At 35.9% G+C, this 20,962-nt stretch overlaps 1 protein-coding gene and 1 pseudogene across 1 annotated transcript; both read left to right on the forward strand.

Annotated features, from left to right (window-relative positions):
* Positions 1-5,038: 5,038 nt before the first annotated feature.
* Positions 5,039-9,037, forward strand: LOC135155157 (uncharacterized; annotated as a pseudogene).
* Positions 9,038-11,415: 2,378 nt separating this feature from the next.
* LOC135155649 (tolloid-like protein 1) lies at positions 11,416-17,053 on the forward strand. Its single transcript, XM_064105363.1, has 4 exons — positions 11,416-11,534; positions 12,464-12,622; positions 14,547-14,731; positions 15,273-17,053. The coding sequence occupies exons 1-4, from the start codon at positions 11,513-11,515 to the stop codon at positions 15,426-15,428; spliced, it is 522 nt and encodes a 173-aa protein (XP_063961433.1). The 5' UTR covers positions 11,416-11,512; the 3' UTR covers positions 15,429-17,053.
* Positions 17,054-20,962: the final 3,909 nt, after the last annotated feature.

Below are 20,962 nucleotides of genomic sequence, written 5' to 3' on the forward strand. Positions count from 1 at the left end.
ACATAGATCTAGATCTACATGCAGTGAGTTATAAATAAACATGACAAAATACAGGCAAAAAATGTATGCAAAGATGTTATAAGAAAGGTAATTGGTATCCTTGGGAATTACGTTCATTTGATAATCAACTTTGACAGTTAGAATCAAATTTGTGAATTTAGATTTTGAAGATGAAACATATATTGCCTATTATTTGGTGGAAAGTGAGATAAGTGAGATATTCACTTTCACAAACTTTATTTTTAATTAGAACAAAATTAATTTCAAGAATTCAATTTATTTTGGGGCAAAGGCATAAGATGAATTTACAACCAGGACTGTACCAAATAATGAAGCATTTATCCAGTTTAGATCAAAAGAACATAAAAAAGAAAGTAAATAAATAAATACTTATTCATTTCAATCACCACACAGCACAGGGGTTACTAACTGAGGATAAGGTTAGGTTATGTCATAACCTTTTACTTTGGATAAGTGGTCTTGTCAGTTGTCACCAGAATTACAAAAGTCTAGAGCTAGTAATAGTAGTATCCCCTTATATTCCTATCGCTACATAATTTTTTATAGCATTCTTAATAATTCTACCCTTTATGCCCTGTAAAAACATACCATGGTGTTCTTTGGATTTTATACCACTTACATTATAATCATGCCTTACATACTTGTACCTCGGTGCTCTCGAGATTAACATGCCTTATTTTATTTTCATATATGATACAGGCCAGGGTTATCCTTATAGTTGCCACCGTGATGTAAAACTATTCCGAAGGCAAGTGAAATACCCAGGTAGGCCTAGTACAGTACTAGACCAAAAGCATCAGTCTCTGTATTTGGTTGTTTCGCTGAACTGCGTTGGCTTCTCTCACTTAGTAAAATGTCAGAAATTGTTAAATAAATCCCCAGAAACGACGGTTATTCCTGTCTAGCCTAGTACCGATTTGGCTATAAACTCTTTGTTGTGTACTGGGTGAGTTCAATTCTCCCGAGGCATATTCGAACATCATTGACCACTAGGTCTATGATAACCCTAAATGCTTTCATGGTGTCAGTACATGGACAAATGAGTTTAGTAATCCAGTTGGTTTGCATGTAGCTTCCTTTTTTTTATTATTTCATTTCTGCACTGCCAATATTTTGCCCATTTTCTAGACCAAAAAGCTCCAATATCTGTACCATCTCAGATGTTGTAACTTCTGGAGGTTTCCATGGCGAAGAAGAATAGTGTAGCAGAACAACATCTGAGATAGTGTAGTAGGTTTCATGGTATACCATGTATCTTTCTCGGGCAAATGTTGGTCCTGAAAAGGACCACCCAATCTCGACGTTTCAACAAGTGTGTTCTTATTGTCCTCAGGAGAATGATGAGATTGGGTGGTCCTTTTCAGGACCAACATTAGCCCAAGAAAGATGCATGGTGTACCGTGAAACCTACTGCACTATCTCAGATGTTGTTCTGCTTTGATTGGCTCCACTTACTCTACTGGTATACATAGTAGTCCTGGTAGCACTACATACGATTAATTACAAATGTATGAAGTTTTCAAATAAATCACCATAACTGACAACCTGTCTACCAATTTTCATGTTCTACACTTAACAAACCAGGGTTAGAAATGTAATCAATTGCATCCTAAGTTGATCTCTGTTGTCTCCATTCCAATTTTTACCAAAAAACAAGTCCAAATATGCTTACCAAGAATGCTTATAGCATTTCCATAGTCTTAGTTCTATTTACTTATTTAGGATAGAAGAGCTCTGTTGTTTAAATACATTGCTCAAGGGATAGGTTTTGTGGCCGGGGATCGAACGCCAGACTTTTGTGTGTCTAGTTAGGCTCCTTAGACTATGCGGCCAAAGTCTGATGTGCAAACCCTTCACTCGAGTTCAGGGTCTAAATGTGCAGCCTACTCATGCCTTGCATACTGAAAGCCCTCTTGCTCAGACAGCAAATTTTGTAAAAAGTGCTAGTTTTTGCGTGGAGACACACTTGTTGAACAAGTTTCAATCGGTTTGTGCCTGCTGACTAATGCGACCATGGCACCTCCACACCCATTCAATGCCATATAAAGTTCATATTGGCATTAAAATGTATTTGCTTAATAAAACACCCTCTTTACATCTATCTAAATTAACACATGATCCAACTATATTATTATTACATGTACACTAAATACAAAATAAAAGAAACAAGAGGTAGAGAGTGAGAGATTGACCCTCATGTTATGCTGTTGCCACCAATGAAAGTTCTGAACTTAAATTTGGAACTTCATGAGAGTCGAACTCATCCAACATTGCACAAAATGCGGTCAGAAGACAGGCGGACTGATACATGTATGCAAGATTTAAAGGAAATAATATAGAAAGATTAATGGCACAATGTAGCCCTACGTGTATGTAATATAATCACATCTTATTACTATCATGATGGAAATCAAACAATCATACTTTCACAGCTTACAGGCTTATCCAGTAGCTCCTCTCATCCAAAACAGATCAATCGGCATCAATCAGGGCCTATTTTATTGTCCATAATCAAATTTAAAAAAATCTACATGTAGATCTAACTTATAGATAAGTTTGGTGCATCAATGATTATCAAGTCAACTAAGCATGTATTGTCATTGGCTTTTGTAATCACTTATCACACCATACATATCAACAGAGTAGAGGTCTACATGTACATGTATGCTACATTGGGCCTTTAAATTATAAAAGTTTCTTTGAAAAACTACAAAGAATTGATTTTAATTCCAAACCATTTCAAATGACTTGGCCTAGTGAGGAAATTTTTTGGTCCAGATACCCAACCCATCCGGACATGCAACTAGTGGTATGATGGGGGCACTTATCCAATACTACAAGGTTGTGATAACATTGTCCGCAGTTAGTAACCTGTGTGGTGAACAAGATTGTCAACAAGATTGTCAATTTCCTCTTGATCCAGACTGGATAAATACTTGATTTTTTTTAACAGTCAATTTTTACTATACAGTTAATTCATCATAAAAAAAATGCCTTGGCACAAAACTAAATTGAATTCTTGAAATTATTTTTTTTCTAATTAAAAAGAGATTAAAAAGAGAGTCTGTGAAGATGAAGATCTGCATCAATCTCAGATTCCACCAATAGAGGGCCTCACAAAAATATACTCAAAATTAAAGGTTTTACAGCGCTCGGGTGAATTGAAAAAAAAAATGATTTCTAAGTCTAGAATGAAAATAACTGAATGGATCTGAGTTTTTTTATTGTCACAAAAGTGATGTTTTAAAGATTTTTTGAGTGTGCATTGTACATGTATGTTGCATAGACTCAACACACACAGGGTGGTTGAAGAGTGTAAGTCGATGGGTTGCTTCCACTCTTCCCGAAATTCGAGAAATTTTTACTTTTTCCAGGAAAGGTTCTGGAAATGAAAAAAATTCCAGGAAATTCAGGGAAATCCGAAAATTGTTTATATAGGACCTTGATAAGCTTGTGTGTTGATGCCCTCTACGTTCGTTTGTAATTGGTATATGGGCTCTGAAAACCTCACAAATTACCAGTAATAAAACCTCCCCCCCCCCTATTTAACATAAACCGTTGCAGAAAACATCCTGTTATAACAATTCGCCAAATGATCCTGTATTTTTTTTTTAAGTTTTTTTTTCTATTAAATGTTCTTTTGACAGTGTAGTCCACGATCATAATGTAATGATGTAACTATTTTTCGCGATTAGTAAAAATGACAAAGGAAATTAATGTGTTTTTGTCTAAGAATTGTATTATTTAAACCCTCAAATTACTATGACGTAAATGCATTTAGTTTTGATATCATTAAGATTGAATGACTTTAATAATAACTTTTAAAGTTATTGCTCTCTTATTGTTCATTTTTCTTTTATTGTTCGTTGATGTTTGCAAGTTCCAGTGGAAGGGTTAAATTCAATTCATTTAGTCGTTTCAATTAAAAACATTGAAATATGTACATTTCTCATTTAAGAATCCTATTGTATATGAATTGAAGAAAAAATACCCCTAACACGAGTGTAACAAAAGAAAATAATAAGATAAACTATGACAATTAAAAAAATGGAAAAGGGCGCACCTGCAGAAAACTTATTGTAGCATTAATGTGTCCAAATATATAAGTAATTGCTGTTTGATGGCTCAAATTCGTTCTTCTTTTTATTTTAGATTTTAAGACATTTCTTCGAATTCCAGTGAATTCGACAGGAATAAAGATTACGAATCAGAATCTTCGATACACCCATATGTGTGAGTATTCATTTTGTTTCTCGTAGTATCAGATAGATTAGAATTACTATCACCATGCACCATCTTTGCCATTATCATCATCGTCGTCGTCATCACCTTCATCATTATCATGTCTATCCGTACCATCATCGCCTTGATCATCTTCTCTTTCATCATTACCTTCACATTTCAATTATGAATATATCTCTATTCTGCGTTATGAACTCATTTTATCAAGTTCATTGAAATTCGTTTGAGGCTGTCATGTTTTCAAGCACATTTTGCGTTATTAATGACATTCCTTCTTTTTGCATTTAGACAAACCATGATTAATGCATATCGACTTTAACGTTTTGGTCGCATTTGCAAATATTTCTTTAGTTAATTTTTCACTATTTCTTAGATTTTCCCCCTTTTTTATTGCATATTATATTTTGAAACGTTTTGTGTCAAATAAATATGAATGCAGAAGAAAATAAAAACAAACGAACGACTTCGCTGATCACTGCGATAGTTTTTTTTTCTGCAGGGGCCACGGAAACGGGGGGGGACTGGGTTTTTTTTTTTCCAAAACTGTGTACAAAAACGTAAAAATGACCATCTGATTGTGATTTTGTGCATGGTCAGCCCCCCCCCCCCCACTTTCAAAACCGTTCTGTGGCCCCCTGATCTGTCCATCAATCCAATCTCCATCTCGGCTTCATCTCCCATCATACTCTCTCGACATTGTGCTCCTTACCGAACTCATCCCTTTTCCTGATTTCCAGCGGTTGAAGCCGACGGTGAGATAGTATTCCGCGGCGAGATGTTCATCCCTCCTCTGAACCAGCGATACAGCCACAGTGGTATGGTCATCAAGTATCTAGCTGATGCCTTCCACAACAGAGAGCACATCTGGGTACTATCCGGTCCCACCACTGCTGTCTTGGATGTATCCGTGATCTTACTACACAATCCTAGATACCTTGGGAGTCGGGTCAAACCTGACATCACATGAGAATACCACGCTCCTGTTTCTGAAACCGTCTTCTACTAGTAAGTCGGTCTATTGATAGTAAGGAGTTCACGCACCGCGATGTAGAACAGATTCAAGAACATAGAAAATATATATTGTCAGATGACCTTAATGACAAACAGCAACCAAGAAGTCTTTGTTGAAAATTGTTGAAAAGTGGTGAATCAAAACAGCAATTTTCAACCTGGACTTTCTGGACAAATACGGATTTGCAATTTTTCGTCAGCTCCGAAATGTAAGACAAAAGTGCTGTTCTTGAATCCATTTTGCGTCTCGGTGCCGCGGAAACTCCGCAATCTTGCAATGTCAAACGCGTCGGTCGCAGTATCAACGCACAGATAAGATTAGTTTTGTCTCAAAGCTTCTGTTATAAAGCCTTGTTATCATATTGATTCAGATGATCATGATTGCAGTTTTACGAGAAGAAACATAGTCCATGTTAATTTTGTATTACTATCGCTCCTAATTCTGTAAATAAATACAGTGAAATTTTCATTTGCCACTACTTATATTATATTGGGGTGTAGTTAGTTGACAATAATACTGATGACTTTAAATACGATTCTTTGTTATTTAGTTGGCAGCATGAAACTGTCAGTGGGTGCTCAGTGACGTGCGGAGGAGGGATCAAAAGCAGACGAGTCTTTTGTGTTGAGGTGAGTATTTATGATTAATAGTCAGCAAACGCGTAATATTTCATGTTTCTTTAAACTTTTGTATAGTGCTAGTTGTACAGATAACATAGAGGTTTCTGGTTCACCATTTTCTTAGTGCAGAAACGATCAGCTGGGATTGTGAAATGAAGATAAATGGATGAGAGAGAAGAGATAGAGATTGAGTAAATAACAACAGAGATGGTGTCCATATGAAAAAAATAAAATCTCAATTGAAATTGGGTGTTAAAGACGGAATGACGGAATAAGCCTTGTGTTTTTCGTGCATAATATTATTTTAACAATAATTATAAAAAATTGTTTCTGGAGGGAAAATATGCCGAAAAATTTTCGCCGCGGCCGCAGGAACGGCAGCTGGGGTTATGTTTTATCAGCATTATTTGCTTTATTAAAATTGATTATGGGTAATTCAATATTAAATATTTTGACAATAAATAGGAAACGAAAATGGCAGTCTGCAAAATTTAATGCATTGTGCTTAATAACTTTCATTAAAATAACAAAAGTTTCGACGTTCCTCCAGTAGTTTAAAGATACATGTATGTATATCTTCTTATCTGTGCAAACAGAATATTGGGGGTGTAGCAGCCGAAGTCAGTGATTTATTTTGTGACCCATCTAAGAGGCCCTCAGAGCATCGTAGCTGCTCCAATCAACCCTGCCCAGTACCTATATGGGTTGTTGGACAATGGAGTCTAGTAAGTTGATAATATATTCATATACACTTATTTTATAAAAAAAAAAATGATTTCAATATCGCTGCATAAATTCCAAAATTATTCAGAAAGAACGAACGGATATGACGATAAATGAAGTTTTTAGTCAGAAGGCAGTTCAAAGACGGCAATGTGACTTATGGCCATGCGTCTTGAACTTGCCCCACAAAAAATGTGGTTTTGTTACGCTTTTTCAATTTTCATTCGGTTAAACATACAATATCTCAATTAAACGGATTGATATTGTTATGAAATAAGTATTTTTTAAAGCTAAATATATACTCTATCATGTCTGAAAAAATGAGCGCAATAGCACATGAATTCGCGACAGAGCGATTGATAGAACGAACAAGGCATAATCGATGTTGTCACCCGTCCCAGAAGCGGCTCAAACGTTTAATTTGAAATCTTTAGATTCAGTATTGAAATCATTGTGTTTCTGAAAAATTAATGACTTGTTGTCATTACTCGGTAATCTATTTGAATGAAATTCCACTTGACACAGAAGAACAATCTCAATAATATAATGCGTTAAGTTCTTATGTTGCCCTGGCAGTGCTCAACGACATGTGACGTGGGAAGAAGAAAACGTGCGATAGCGTGCCTCCTGAATACAACTGGGGAACCAGTGCCTGGATTGTGCGATCCGAACCTCCAACCTGCAACCGAAGAACAGTGTGTTGAGGCACCCTGTCCTAGACCTACATTGGATGATAATGGTATTATCCTGTTCCGAACCTTGCATGTGATGGTCTTGTTATCTGTGAATGCATGCTTGCAGCTTTGAAAATGAATTATAGCGTGAATAACAACTAACGCATGTATATTAACAATCATAATGAGAGATGAATGACCATAATGTTATCTTTTATAATCAAATGAAAATCACTTTTGATAGCAGAAACAGAGTACGGCTTCATGAGCCGAATTATAAAGTAAAAGTTCATATCCAACCTAGATGAACATCTTTTGGTAAAGGCCCATTTATCTTGTGTCTTGGACCTTGTGAGTAAAAGAGCACATTGGTGATTGCCCATGCATATTGATTTAATCAGGCTTCTCTTTGAAAAGGAAAATTATGACAGAATCCGATTTAGTAGAAGATATTGGCCAATATTACAAAATTTGCAAAACCAGCCTTTCAGGTCAGTACATGATTTTGCATGTCATGCAATTTTAACAAAAATGAATTTTGACGTGCTTTGTGTACTAATTGCATGCTGCCTATGTTTAACCAACGTACCTGCTTGATTTACTTTGTTGCTATCCAGTGACCATGTTAATACATTCTGCAAGCTCTTCAATGGACGCGAGTGACTCGATCACCCCATCAACATCCACCTCGCAGCTGACATCATATAAGACGACAGCGACGGCGACGTCGCATCATTCTATATCGCACAGCATGCCACAAACAGTAGACAATGAATTGTATGCAATAGATAGTGATTCATTTACATCCGAGTCTCTTTCTTATATTAGTGACGTCGGCATATTTTCTACAGATGCAACCAGAAATTCTGAACCACCGAATAACCCATCAACGACTAGCAGTGAGGCCGAGACAACTGTTGGAGCTACGAACACGCATGCCACTCTTTCTAGCAGTTTTCCAACCACGAGTTCAACATCCGATGGATCAAAAAAGATTACATCTCAAACAGACACTCGTTCATCCCCGACTACAACCGCAGTAAGAAAATTGATATCAAAGTAACTTTATCCAAGTCTTTTAGTACCATCCTCAACTATATCCAATAGAGATGCCATATCCTCTTCCTCTTCTCCGATATCAACCACATCGCCATCCTTAGCGACATCATTGCCCACAACACCCATGCCCTCATCGCCGTCGCAATATCCATTGTCCCCGACATCATCATCGGCTTCGTCGGGATTATTGACTGCCCACTTACCTTTAAATGAATATTTACATGGTAACCAACTTCGTGACGTAATATATTCTTCAGATAGGGATGAAAATGTATTGGATGAATCAGTTTTGCATCCCAAACTAGAAACCAACCATGCAACATCGCCTGCATCGGTAGTGGAACCAGCATCGTCATCAGTGTCTTTGCATGGGAATGTATCTTATATCTTTTTGCGAGTCATTGTAGTTGCATGGATCGTTTTAGTTCTGCAATCGTTACCTCTCTTGGAAATACACTGAAAAGACTATAATGCATGTTCATTGTTACGAGTATAAACCAGTTCTAGCCACCCTTGCCTAGATTGATTAACTAGAAAAATATTTATAATAGTGGAATTATATATTTATGGACTTGATTGCCTTGCCTTCCCTTGCCAGAAGTCAGTTTATTGAAGAATAGCGATTCTACTGCATGATGCCTGTATACCATTTATCTTGAGTTTTGATGAATGAATGATTATCACCTACCTCACACCACTACTCTCACCAAAGCATGGCTCTTTCTCATTCCTTATCACGTATGTATATACTGTGTCATCTTCATTCTATGATTAATCTATAAATGTGCAGAATTTATCGCTAACATGTAAAGATGTGTCTATGAAAATGTTAATCAAGTTTCCCTTTAAATTTCATGAAACAATTGAATAGCACTACCTACCGTCTTACCCACAACGTTATACTGTATAAGTGATGGGAAAAAGTAAGCCATTGAAAGAGAAATTTAAATAACAATCGATAAGAATAGTAATCGTTTTATTGATTATTGCTTTCCAAAGCGTTTTCAGAATTTTCAACAGAAATGATTTAAAAAAAGAAAATATAGTATAACTCAGAAAGCAAGCATTATAAAACAATTTTCATTTTTAAAAACATACATCATATCATTATAAAAACACTTTAATAACGTGGATCTAAATTTGGATCTAAACATAATACTTCTGAATTTTCTACTACAGTGCGTCCCAAAAAAAACTATACACTTTTGAAATGGCTGCCAAATAAAAAATGTACCACTTTGGGGGAAAAGACTTATAGATATGGAAAGCCTATACAGTCAACTTTCAAATGACACCAAACAGTTGGAAAACTATTCATGCTTGAGCGAGCACTGCCCACTGAAACAAAGGGTATGAAAATTAGGGTGGGCTGGAATTAGCCTTCCAATTTCTTTCAGGTTTTTTTGTTTGGTACTTGCAAAGTTGATGGTTATTTGGTGAATTAAAGTTCAGTTGTGATCAGTTTATTGTTTGTGAAAATTTAATGCGTTATTAAATTGAAATTTAATGCATGAGTGATCATGAATTGGGTGCAGCATTTTGTCTTATCATGTGGATCTCAACAATGTGTTCACGACAGTCAGGAGAAGAGGGGGTAATATGACTTAGGTAGGTGAAGTACGTTGATGGGATAAAGGTCAACAGAACATTTAGCAACCCCTCTCTCAATCTCAACCCGCCCCGCTTCTCTCCTCCTGAGAGACTAAGCTCAGCTAGGCTGGGCAGGAATTAGCCTTACAGTTTTTTTGAGTGGTTAGTCCTTTGGAACTTGTTAAGCTAAATTAATGAGTGAGATAAGTTTTGGTTTCTTAGGCAAATTTCATGAGTTACTAAATTGAAATTTAATGCATGAGTGAACAGGAATTGTAATTTTATTGTAGCATATTCATCTTGTGAACCTCAGAAGTGTGTTCGTGAGAGTCAGAGTAATGTGATGGTACCCGTTACAAGCAAGAGGGCGAGATATGCTAAGACTTGGTTAAAAGGGCATTCCTCTTCTTTTTTTTCCTTTTACAAATTAAAAGTCATATGTACCCTCCCCTCTCCACCTCCATATCCCAGCCCCCCCCCCCTCTCTCTGTCTCACTTCCTGCATTGTAGCCTATTCAAAACTTGACTGCCAAGTGACCGGTGGCTGATGGTCAGTTTTTTTTTCAATGATTACCAAGAAATTTAATGATTATGATGATTAATGAAATAATGTATTGAAAAAAACTGAATGTTTGATTGATCACATTGCACATTGAATAAGTTGATTTACTGATAAATTGTTGATTAAATGATTGATAGGAAAAAGTTAATGTCCCAATTCAGAATTAATCATTAAATCAACATGCTGTTCTGGACTTCACGCGTACATGACAATAGCCATCAATCTCTAAACAGGAGGGGAGGGCGGGAAAGAGGGAGGGGGCGGGGGCTGAATGTTCTGTTGAACCTTATTCCATCAACCTACTTCTCTCACTTAAGTCCTATCTCACCCCCTATTCTCCCGACTCCCATGAACACATTGCTGAGATCCACATGATAAAGTTGAAATGCTGCCCAAAAAGAGATCCAATTGATAAAGTTGAAATGCTGCCCAAAAAGTGTAATTTGTGTTCACTCATGCATTAAAGTTCAATTTGATAATTTATAAAATTTGCTTAAGCAACCAAAACTGGTCATGGTTGATCATTAATTTATCACATCGCCCTTAACTTTGCAAGTTCGAAAGGATTTGCCTCTCAAAAACTTACATAAATTGGAAGGCTAATTCCAGCCCACCCTAATTTTCATACCCTTTGTTTCAGTGGGCAGTGCTCGCTCAAGCATGAATAGTTTTCCAACTTTTTGGTGTCATTTGAAAGTTGACTTTATTGGCTTTCCATATATGTAAGTCTTTTTCCCAAAAGTGCTACATTTTTTATTTGGCAGCCATTTCAAAAGTGTATAGTTTTTTTTGGGACGCACTGTAGATCGGAACTCAATGTAAATGTAGTTTCTTGCATGGTAATTAATCCTCAATAATTCTTTCTCTTTCAGTTGATATAAGATGCAATGGTATGACGAGAAGAAAGAATGGATACATTGATCAGATAAGCAGATCTACTGGTGGTGACTCGTGTACTGCTGTGATTGTAGCTCCTGTTCATAAAGATCTTATTTTCACCATTAAACAGATGTATATTGACTGTGATGCAGGTTAGTAACCCCTGTTATATTCAGTGATTTTAAACTTTTTTTTAAGTTTGTTATATAAATTTCATGTTAATTGTTTACAAATTAAAACGTGTCGCTTTTTATCACACGAATTTGCGGCTTTACCTGAAGATAATCTTTTTGACTTATTTTTTGTTTGCATTTCACCTTAATTTTCTTGGTTCACAGTCATAACGTTCATTCATCTTAATTTTTTTTCCTCTGGTTTTCGAAATGCAACATGCCATTATTATCATTCTCATTATTATTATTATTTATATTATTATTATTATTTATATTGATATTATTATTATTATTATTATTGTTATTATTATTATTATTATTATTATTATTAATTATTATCATCATCATCATTGATATTATTATCATTATTATCATTATCATCATCATCATCATCGTCATCATTATTACTATTACTATTAAATATTATTGTTCTTATCTCCTCTTTCATATGTTCTCTTCAGTTTGTCATGTATTTCCGTTGTTACGTCTCCTTTCTATTTTGAAGGATATTTAACCCGATAAGGGACAGAAGCTTGGCATCTTTTTACTTTATCCTTTACCATTTTCTTTCTTTCTGTTACCTCATATTTCTACTGAAATCATATGCATATTCCCAGTTATTTTTATGTCATTATTTCACGAAGCCATAATTCATATATCTGCTATATAAGTCAATAGATATTAGCATGTGAAATAAAATACACTGAATTCTTTAAAAGTCTGAATTAAAAGCGGAATGATAATTTATTTCCTGATACACTAAAAATGGGAAACGTGTGCTTATTGGTGACTTAAAGGTACAGATCATAGTCTTGTCTTGCTATTATAAAGGCTTACAAGTCAACTGAATAGTCTTTGTTATTTTGTTTCTTTTTTTCAATTTCATTTCTTTCCATGTGAATCATTAGAAATAAGAATAGGGGAGGAGAGAAGGAGATTTTGTGGTAAACAATACCAAGTTACTATGAAAACAGAGAGTAATGTGATAGCGATAGAACATAAAACACATAAACAAGGACATGGATATCAACTTCTTTATCATTCAAGAAAGAGTCGACATAAAAATGGTAAGTATATCGGTAGTATTATAGATTATTCTTAAGTAGGTAATATTTTTCATACAAAAGAACGTTTTAAACATTGTTTTACATGCAGGAAAGTTGGGATATTTTTAAGGACTCTTTGCAGGAACTCCTGATTGAATATATTATGTATGTCAATAATCAAATGATGCGAACGCGAAGAGCGAACTGAAAATTAGTGGTATAGCGAGCCAGTTGCGTAACTACGGGGGGCACGTGTCCCCAATCGGCTGGTCAAAAAAAAACCAGCGGAAAAGGGAGAAGAGGAGGGAGAAAGGAAGATAAAAATAGTGGGAAAGAATTATGTATTGTACTATATATTATTATATATATTATGTTATATTACAAAAGAAATATATTTTCATAACTTTATGAAACATAATTTGCTCAGGGCCTATGTGTTCATCGTTCTTGGTGCTCGCACTGTCTGTTTAACGAGATATATAATCCTGTTGTACTAAAACATCACGTTTTCAAGTCAATGTACACCAAATAAATATTTCCACGCACTTCGAGTTACTGTATTATTGTTTTATGCAGTGACATGTGCTTTTTTTCATGAATTCTTAAAGTGATTTGTTTTATGTAGTGACATATGCTTCTTTTTCATGACTTCTTAAAGTGATTGCTTCCTTTTAAGGTCTGAATATAAAACATTTCCAATCCGTGCTTACGTTCGCATGAGTGGATTGGTGAGATATGTCTGCTCTTCATGAATTCCTAAAATCAGTCCTTAAAATGTCCCTTTTTCTGATCTGAATATCAAAAACTTTCAACTCGCGTTTCTCACGCTCGCATCATTCGGGTAGTGAAATACGTATGGTCTTATTGAATTCCTACAAACAAGCCTTTGAAAGCACATCTTCAGGTCTGAAATATAAAAAAAATCAGCTCACGCTTCGCGCTGGCAATTTTTGATTAGTGAGATGCGTATGATAATCATAATTACAATGACTACAAAAACTGCTTCATGTGTCTAGATGTAATTCTAACAAAAAAAGCAAGCGCTTGGCACTCGCATTAGATGACTATTGTGAGATATGTATACTCTTAATGGATTCCTAAAAAATACTCCTTAAAATAAGCTGTTGTGGGTCAATATATAAAAAAAATTCCCGCTCGCATTGATTGTTTAGCGAGACAAGTACTATAATGATTACAAAAATTTGTTTTTAATAACCCTTTTTATAGCAGGTCTGAATATCAAAAATTTTCAGCTCACGCTTCGCGCTCGCATTATTTGATCAGTGAGATACATAACCGTTTAAGGGGAAAGTACTTAAAATGTCTCTATTAGGTCAGTATACCTGGCAATTAAGCGCGCTTTGCGCACCCACTAAGTGACTCAAATTTTTTGCTGGTGCCCCCCCCCCCCCCCTCCATGCCGTGACCGGCGGCACACCACTGCTGCGAGCTGAAAACGGGACATTTTAAGCACTGTTTGCCAAGTAAGAAAAATGGGAAGAGGATAATTATATCAGTAAGTAAATAATTCGAATGCGAAATGAGAGGTGAAATCTTTCGGAGATTTAGACCCGAAACTTGGACATTTGAATTAGCTCCATTTGTATTCATGAACAAGATGTATGTACATCTCAATTATACAAGATGTATATCTCAATTATACAAGATGTATATCTCAATTATACAAGATTTATATCTCACTTAACAAAATAACGAAAGCTCCGAGCGCGAGCAGATTCGCCCCTTTTTTCCTTTTTTTTGCACCGTCAATATGGAGACCGGGCCACTTCGATTCCCCACTAATCCGCCTTCTGTCTTTGCAATCCTTTGTCATTTTCACAACTACAAGACACATCATTACTCGACAGTCTATTTAAACAAAAATATGTTATTCGATTATTTGATTTAGTGATTCTGAGATACATTTCTTATTTTTCTTTTGCAGATTGTGATCAACTAATAACAGATAGAAAGACTATCGTTACGAGTCCAGAGTGGCCTTCTAAGTACCCAAGTAATATGAATTGTACCTATCGGTTTATAGGGGATCCCGGTAAGAGGATTACACTCAGGGTTAAAGTATTCAAACTTCAAGGAAAGGAACCAAGATGTAAACATGATAAATTAGAGGTGAGGAGCTGATTTTCTTGAATCTAATTGCAAGTTTGTTGTTTGGGATTCAATAGAATTATTTAATTGCTGTTGAGAAGAATAGTTTGATTTCAGTTGTTTCCTTTTTACATTCACTTTTGGTAAATTCCCATGCACAGGACATATACACTTACCCCCCCCCCCCCACACACACACACACTACACACGCACATCTACCCTCACACATACAAACACAAATTTGATTCTTCTATTTCCCCTCTTCGCTTCCCCTATCAAATATCCCCTGCATGCTATAAAAAAAAACATACCCTTGATGATTAGCACTTCAATCAAATGCTTTGAAAATCTGTCATTCACTTTCAATGTCAATTTTTCAGTTTTATTTATTTTCCACAATTCAATCTAAAGCGATATTCTGGGTGAAAAAAACAAGAAAATTCAAAACAGTAAAATACCAAGGATAAAAATATATATACATGTATCTGACATTTAAAAAGATACCAAATAATCTTACTATATTAATTTTGACCATTCATTTCTCCATTTCTTATTCTTTTAGATGTTGGATCTATTAACGGGTGAGAAGGTAGCACGATGTGGATCATCGCCTTCCAAATACAGCCTGCGATTGTCGGGATACGATGGATTAATGCGATTTATTTCAGACGAACCTGTACAGCTGGCTGGATTCAAAATAATCGTATATATCAAATAAAATCAGGTTAAACCAAATTATTGATTCACTGGATGGGTATGCAATACATTCTCACAGTAGAACATATGTTTTATTCTGTTGTGAAAATCCTCGAAAACACCCTCCAAATTTAGACTTGTAAGATTAACAGGGAATCTGTATTATGGTTGTCACATATTAACATGATTAATGTTTTAGCCAGCGTACGCCAACGTATAGGCTATGGCGAGCCGTTTTCTTAATCTTGGTTCTTGATGTCAAGAATTGCTTTTGTTCACAACTCAAAATAATTTAATCATATGAATAATTTGGAATTCTTGATATTTCATGTTATTGATAAAATACTTTTCTATGAAGAAATGTAATTTAAGGGAAAAATACTTCCTACCTTCGTCGACATATGCTCATTTGCTGTCTAAAACATCCAGTTGGGACCGCCCCAAAATTATACTAGCCAGTAGAAACGATCCCGCAAGGCATTTTGGGTAATTACATTCAGGTTAAGATTAAGATTCATAGTGATCAATATCGAACCAACTATATATTTATTAATGGTAGCCGTAAAATATTCGATCGGTTCATAATTTTGATGATATATGTTGCTCCAATGAAAAAGTTCATATTGATTAAGGTTTTCCCGCTCAATTTGAAGTTCTATCATTCAATTTTAATATTGTTCAGAGCGAATTCAAGAAAGCTTTTATCTATAGCGTCATTCAACATTTCATTATTTGTCATTCTTGGGAGTATTTTATTAACTTTTTTTGTCGGACAACTTTTCTGGATTTTGATTGGCCAAGAAGCACAGTTCCTATGGTAACTGTCGGATAAAACATTTTTTTGAGCAAAAATTATCCCAGATGTGATAGAAATTACCCCACATACTGTTAGGAAAATCTGCTCATTGGGAATTTGTCATTCATTTTCGTATAATCATAACTGGTTTTAAACTGAAGCGCATCTATATAAACCTATTTACCTCAGCTTAAACTCGAGCTGCCGTTTAATTCAATCGATCAGTGTATTCAAAGAATAATAGTGCTATGTACCCATTCACCTCACATGGGTCGAGTGCAGCAATAGAGAAATTTACCTGAAAAGTGATATTGATTGAGACTCATGAATATTGATTATTTTACCATACAGAGTGCGAATAACGTGCAATTCGACTTCTGTGATTGGCTAATGCTATTGCCCCACTTTTCCTAGCCCAGTTTCGTTTCACACTGCAATTGTGCTTGCACCACAATAAGTCGACTAACCCTGTTTTGGGGCAGGGCCAGATAGTACCGTACTGTTTACCGTGCTAGCCCACTTTGCTAAAACGTAGTGTGAAAACAAAGTTGGCTGAGCTTAACCCCGGGAAATTGGTGGGGCTAAGATCTCCCCTTAGCCTCAACAATTTCCCAGGGTTAAAGAAAAAAAAGTGCAGTGTGAAAAGCATATATTATAAGAGTAACAACCCTATCGTGCAAATTTCATACTTTGTCATTTATCAATATCACTTTTCCCGTGCGACTTGAAAACGGCACGTATATATACGTTAAAACAGTTTTATTCTATTTCAGATGTTTTTGTTTGATATATATTTATTGTTTCAAGCTGATGTTACTTGCTTTCAGAACGATTAAAGTTTATTTTTTCTGATATCGATTTTTTGTGTATTTGATTTTCAAGTATATAATGCTCTCCAGGGGCGGATCTAGCTTTTTTCCAAGAAGGGGATTTGATCGAGAAATTTGACAAGCAAAAAAGAGGAGGGGAGGGGGGGCTTCACTACAAAATGAAGGTAATTTTGGTACCGGAAAATTTGTCAAGCAAAAAAAAGGGTTTACTATAAAATGAAGGTAGTTTGGGGTTGGCTCCAAAATGTAGGTCATTACTTTTTTTTACTTAGCAGCCCCTCCCCTTGTCAGATCCGCCACTGCTATCAATAAATAAATAGTTATCGTTGTTGCCGGTTTTAAGGGTTTTTATAAAGTAGGCCTGCATATTGGTTTTGATGAAAATAGAAAATGAGAGAAACCTATCAACGAAAGAAAATATAATATTGTTGTTCATGTAACAAGAAGCTACCTCATCGTTGTCCACTTTCTTTATAACACAACCCCCATCATCACCCTAAAAAGTTTAGCGCCATCTCTACATTTTATTATTCTAATGTACATTTAAAAGGGCGGCACCATTCTATTTTGTTGGGGCGGCTAACACGTCTAAATGACCTCTTTTCTTAACAAGATATGGTGCAATACACTGTGCGATTTCCAGTTCGATTTTGGGTGTTAGAAGCACAAGATTTCCTTTCATTGTTTCAACATTAACTAATCTGAACAATAACAATGATTTCAAAAAATTGAACTCGGTAATGATTTCAATGTTGACACCTCAAAGAACGGACCCCCCCCCCAAAAAAAAAAAAAAGGAAGAAAAGGAATGGAAAAGAGATAGAAAAAAGAAAAATAAAGGATAAGGGAAATAAACAGAAGGTAAAGAGGAAAAGAATGAAAAGAGAAGGGGAAGGAAAATAAAAATAGAGAGAGGATGAAACAAAGTGGAGAAGGGAAATAAAAATAAAAGGAAAAGAAAAGGACAGGGGACTTGGGGACACTACTTGATAAATCAAAAGGGCAGTATCTGACTATTCGCTCCCATCGTAGCGGTGCCCCTGGTCATAGGTGTGAAAAAAGATTTATTTTGTGCATGGAAGCACCTAAACATTTTAACTTATGGAGAAGCCGTTACGTCATTTTAATGCAATTTCTTGACATCAAGCACTCCATTCTTCATATCAAGAAATGCATTTTTCTTAATAACAAAATCAAGAAATCACATTATCTGTGCCTAAAATGAAGGTGAAGAGGGGGAATATACTTATTCATTATTGTGATGATTGACGAGTCACAGTGGGTTTTAGCAGTTTATAATGCATACTCAAAATGCAAAAGCTTGCCGAGGGGGGGGGGCGAATATCCGAAGCAGTTAACAATAACATGAATTTTGTACAACATTGGCCGCAAGTGGGTGGCATCATCCGGTGGAGAATAAACACTAATGAATGAAGCGGGGTGCAGGAAGCCTTGGCATATACCAAAAAAAGGGAAAGTGAATGTGAAAAGTGGGAAAATAAAATAAAATAATAGAGCATAAGCGAATTAGAAATATGACTTTTTATGACTATCAATTTCATTTTGGGAGGGGGGTTCGCGAGCATCCCCCAGAAACTTTTTGTTTACTTGTCTCAATTCCTGACAGGATAATGTCGACCAATGCCGGCTGCACAGAAACGTTGTTCGCCTAACAGAGCTCTAACAGTATTTAGCCATTGTTGTAACATTAGGCATCACTGCCACATTACCGGTTGCAACAGTGCCTCTGTTAGCGCTAATGTTTCTGTGCGGTCCGTACAGGTTTTTACTTGAAAACGTTTGTCTGGGTAATTTTTATTTTTTTTTATTTTTGTATTCTTTTATTTTGTATTTCTATTTTCATTATATATATATTTTTTTTTTTTTTTGGGGGGGGGCTTATCGCATTTTCTGAGAGATTCTTTTTACCACTTTTTTTTACTTCATAACCGTTCGTTTTACTTTCTCTCTCCTTGTCAGCTTTTCCAGGAGCAAAGTGGGTGCTATATGACACGTTCCCCGCCCCTCTTCCCATTTACTTACCTGTACATGGAGAGGGGCTTTTTTCGTTCTTTTTGCAACCATTTGGGAGCCCCTGAATCCGCTTATGTCTTTCCATTCCCCTTTTTTTCTTTATATAAGGAGGCAATAACTTTTAGGCTCTGAAGGAGCAAATTTTGCGAAAAAATGCACCTGACATTTCTTCTATTTCGAGCTCTCCTTTTCGGTCCTTTAGTTTCGTTTTTATTTCTTCCTCTCCCCCTCTCTCTTTCTTTCTTTTTTTCTTTCTCTCTTCATTCTTTCTCCCTTACTTTTTTTTATTTTTATTCTTTTATTTATGGTCACTGTATTCTTATTACATAATTTCCTTTCTATTTCCTTAATCATGAGTATGTTCTCTTCATTTTCCTTACTTTTTCCACTTTTTTCCCTTCTCTTCCACCTTTTTGATGGGTGCCAAGCCCCCTGCACTTCCGTGTCGGCCCATGATGCAGCACCGTTAGATGAGGTTTTATAAAACTGTTCGTATACATATGAATTATGAAGGGTCAAAGGCCAAAAATAATTCTAACACTACACAAACTATTACACTGTACATGAATCTAATGGTTTATTTATTTAGACTGGTACTATCAAGATAGACATCTGTCAAATGAAACTTTTTTTGCGATTGGAAATCACACAAGATTCGTTCGTGAGGTCGTGTTAAGACTACGAATCGTCATGTATCATATCCTTTTGCAGTGGAGGACGTGGTGATTTATTTACTCAGAAGGCAAGCAACCAGTGGACCGAATGCCTAAGTTACTCTCTAATGCTGTTGTAGATGTTCACCCTGATGAAAAATTGGTTGAAACAAAAGAGAAAAATACAACAAAACGTTAGCAAAGTTTTAATTAAAAATCAAAGAAATAACAGTTATGATTTTTTGTAACAATAGTGGGTCTAATTTTATATTCATCGAACAAAATAAAATCGCTTTCAAAATTTTGAGAAAGTTGCATTATTTTTTTCATATCACACCGACGTATGGACATGACGGAGGAGCTGCTCGTTTGTGAAGTCACAAAATCTAAAACTTCAAAATCCATGGCTCCGTTATTGGAAACGGGAGATGGATAGGAAAGGGAAAGAGAAAAGAGAAAGAAAAGGGAAAGTGAGGAAGGAAGGTAAGGAAGGGAAAAGAGACATAATAGAAGGGAGAGAGCAAAGATTGAAAAAAAAGAAACAAAAGGGAAATTGCGAGGGGGGAAGGTAAAGGAACCGCAAGAAAAAGATGAGCAAAAAATGAAAGGATGGAGTCATAGATAAATAAAAGGGAAATAGAGAAAGGGAAGCAAACAAGGGATACGGAGAGCGAAAGAAAGGAAATAAGAGAAAACGAGACGGTAGTCACGGGAAAGTGGAGGGGAAAGAAGAGGAAGGGGAGGGGAAAGAAGAGGAAGGGAAAAGGAGAGAATGACAGAAGCACATGGAAAGGGATGAAGATAAAATGGAGGGAAAGAGAGCGAAAAAGAGGAAAACGGAGAAGGGGGAAGAAAGACGGGAGCAAGACAAGTTAAAAAGGACCATCCCCGCTCCTGCATGGGCGTGGGTTGATAATACAAAGGGCAGGGCTAACTGTAGTTTTATTTTTTTTCTATCACTCATATTTTTTCCACATCTTTTTTTTTTCACAAAGTAGAAAAACAGAATGTGAAAGGACCTTGCCTGCATATCGAGCAACCCCCCCCCCCCCCCGCAAGGGTAAAAGAGGAAATGAAGAGAGAAAGAAAGAGAGCGTTTCGGAACAGCATTGCATCCGAACTCCATGAAAAACAAAAATAACGAAGATGGAAGAAAAGAATGGAGAAGTACGGGACTAATTTCTGAAATATCAGTTGTTTTTTTTACAAAATAAATCTATAGAGCCTATAAGCCCTGGCCGCA

Source organism: Lytechinus pictus, chromosome 1 (genome assembly GCF_037042905.1).
Source record: "Lytechinus pictus isolate F3 Inbred chromosome 1, Lp3.0, whole genome shotgun sequence".
NCBI classification, from domain to species: domain Eukaryota; kingdom Metazoa; phylum Echinodermata; class Echinoidea; order Temnopleuroida; family Toxopneustidae; genus Lytechinus; species Lytechinus pictus.